The sequence below is a fragment of the Numida meleagris genome, unplaced genomic scaffold (assembly GCF_002078875.1).
Source record: "Numida meleagris isolate 19003 breed g44 Domestic line unplaced genomic scaffold, NumMel1.0 unplaced_Scaffold347, whole genome shotgun sequence".
Taxonomy (NCBI): domain Eukaryota; kingdom Metazoa; phylum Chordata; class Aves; order Galliformes; family Numididae; genus Numida; species Numida meleagris.
This window is the reverse complement of record NW_018364573.1, coordinates 61,768-64,143: the sequence shown is the minus strand read 5'-3', so window position 1 is coordinate 64,143 and position 2,376 is coordinate 61,768. Positions and strand designations below refer to the sequence as shown.

The window sequence follows — 2,376 nt, the reverse complement described above, 5'->3', positions numbered from 1 at the left end:
CAAGGCTGCCCAAAGCGCTGTCCAACTCGATATCGAACGCTTCCCATGAAGGACATCCACAACGTAAACATGGCCCTTCCATGCAGCCCCTTCCCCAAAATTCGCTGCCCTCGGCACGTAGGACCCATCCACCTGCCTACTCGTGCCTGAGCTGCCTTGAGCCCTCTGCGTCACCGCTACCAACCACATCCAGTACCAGCATGCCTACAGAAATGCTGCTCCTGAAGCACCAACTCCGGGGTTATCCAGAGTGTATGTTGATTATGAATTTGTATAGGACACTACGTTCTTGTTCATTGCTTCTAAAATGAGGGGCCAGGTGAAACCATGTAAAGATAATTACTGCTTTTCTAAGGGAAACCCCCACCTCGGGTGAACCTGTATTTGTCACTCGGGCTCTTTGTGCAAGAATGTTCTATGATGACTGACTGGCTGAAATGGATCACAACAAAGCTGACTCCGGAGGTCAGTGCTTTAGAAAATGGTAAGAATAAAACCTGAGCGCTGCCCCTGAGCTCTGAGGCATGGGCAGGGAAGGATGGGGGGGACCCCGGGGGGCCGGGGCTCACCGCAGCAGCTGGTAGGGTCGGGTGGAGAGGTCCAGGTCGAACCAGGCCAGCTTGCTGTCATAGCTGCCGCAGATGACGTTGTCACCTGGGGGAGGGAATGGGACATCCATCACCGGGTGAACCCCACACGCCACCGTCGGCACCCCGGGGTGCTCCGTCCCGGCACCGCCGTCCCTACCTGCGGGGTGGATGGCCATGCTGGACACCCACTTGCAGTTGGCCATCAGCTTCTTGGTGAGCTCCTGCTTGAGGAGGTTGTAGACGCGGACGTAGCGCTGCGTGGCCACGAAGAAGTAGGGCCGGATGGGGTGGAAGAGGACGCACTGCACCTGCCCCTTGCTCTTGCGGAAGGGGTTCTGGCTCCAGCGCTTGCTGGTCTGGTGGATCAGCACTTGCATGTTGCTGTTGTCGGCCACGACGGTGGCGAAGTAATCGCCCTTCCCGTGCCAGGTCACCTGCTTCAGGGCCTGCGGGGAGAGGGGAGGGGTAGTCATGGGTCAGACCCATGGAATCATAGAATGGAGGGGTTGGAAGGGTCCTTAGAGATCATAGAGCCATGGGATGGTTGGGTTGGGTTGGAAGGGTCCTTGAAAATCACAGAATCATAGAACGGGTTGGGTTGGAAGGGTCCTTAAAGATCATAAAGCCATAGGATGGTTGGGTTGGGAGGGTCCTTAAAAGATCATAGAACCACACAACAGTGGGGTTGGAAGGGTCCTTAAAGACCATAGAACTACAGAATGGATTGGGTTGGAAGCGACCCAACCCAATGCCTTGCCCCAACCCACCAACATGCACTTGGCCTTGTTGACCCTCACTGACCCACGCAGTCCCCCTCCCCACACCCATCAGTGGGGCTGCCCCACACCGTCCCCCAGGACCGCCCTGTCCCCACCTTGCTGTGCTGCACCGTCAGGCGGATGCCTCTGCTGTGCTCCTCGCTGGTGGCTGTGACCCACTGGACAGGCTGCACGCGCTCCTCCTCGGGCGGCACGTAGGACTCCAGCACTTGGTCGGTGGCCCCATAGAGCAGCTTGTCCCCGAGGCACGGGTTCACCAGCAGCACCGACTGCTCCCTGCGGCGTGGGATTGGGGAGGGGAGGGGTCAGGGCACTGCTGGTGGGGGGAAACCATTCTGCAAGCCCTGCGTGGTGATGGCGGGGGGGTGGGTGGGATGGTGCAAGCCGGCCAAGCTCTTCTGTAGCCAAACAAGGGACAAGAGCTCGAGACCAGAGTCCCCGCTGCTGGAGGTGAGTCCCCAGGATCTCCCTGGAGGCTAAAAAGCTCCAGGAGAGGAAATTCAGCGACACAGAATCATGGAGTTGTTACGGTTGGAAAAGATATCTCCGTGCCCACCATGCCCACTCATAGAATCATCGAACCATTAATGTTGGAAAAGACCTCCAAGACCACCACGTCCAACCGCCATGGGTGGGGGCTGGAGGGTGCGCGGGGGGACACTCACACGCAGATGGCCACCAGGCAGATGGTGGGGTTGGGGTTCCAGGCGACGCTCTTCACCACGCCGCCCACGGGCAAGGTCTTCATGCAGCGCGCCGTGCACACCTCCCAGAAGCGAACCGTGCCGTCATCGGAGCCTGCAGAAAGCACGCGGTGGGTCACGGAGTTGTGGAATCATTAAGGTTGGAAAAGACTTCCGAGACCATCAAGTCCAACCATCAACCCATCCCCACTCAGAGAGTCACTAAGGTTGGAGAAGACCACTAAGATCATCGAGTCCAACCATCAACCCATCCCCACCATCGCCCCACTCAAAGAGTCATAATGGTTGGAGAAGACCGCTAAG

The 2,376-nt window shown here is 58.1% G+C and overlaps 1 protein-coding gene across 1 annotated transcript in view; it reads right to left on the bottom strand.

Annotated features, from left to right (window-relative positions):
• Positions 1-6: 6 nt before the first annotated feature.
• BOP1 (block of proliferation 1) overlaps positions 7-2,376 on the bottom strand; it is a gene marked incomplete at its 5' end in the record, with an annotated part of 6,118 nt that continues 3,748 nt past the window's right edge. The window contains 4 exon segments of the mRNA XM_021383136.1: positions 7-654; positions 748-1,036; positions 1,465-1,645; positions 2,035-2,167. Of these exon segments, the coding sequence (XP_021238811.1) occupies positions 566-654; positions 748-1,036; positions 1,465-1,645; positions 2,035-2,167 (692 nt within the window).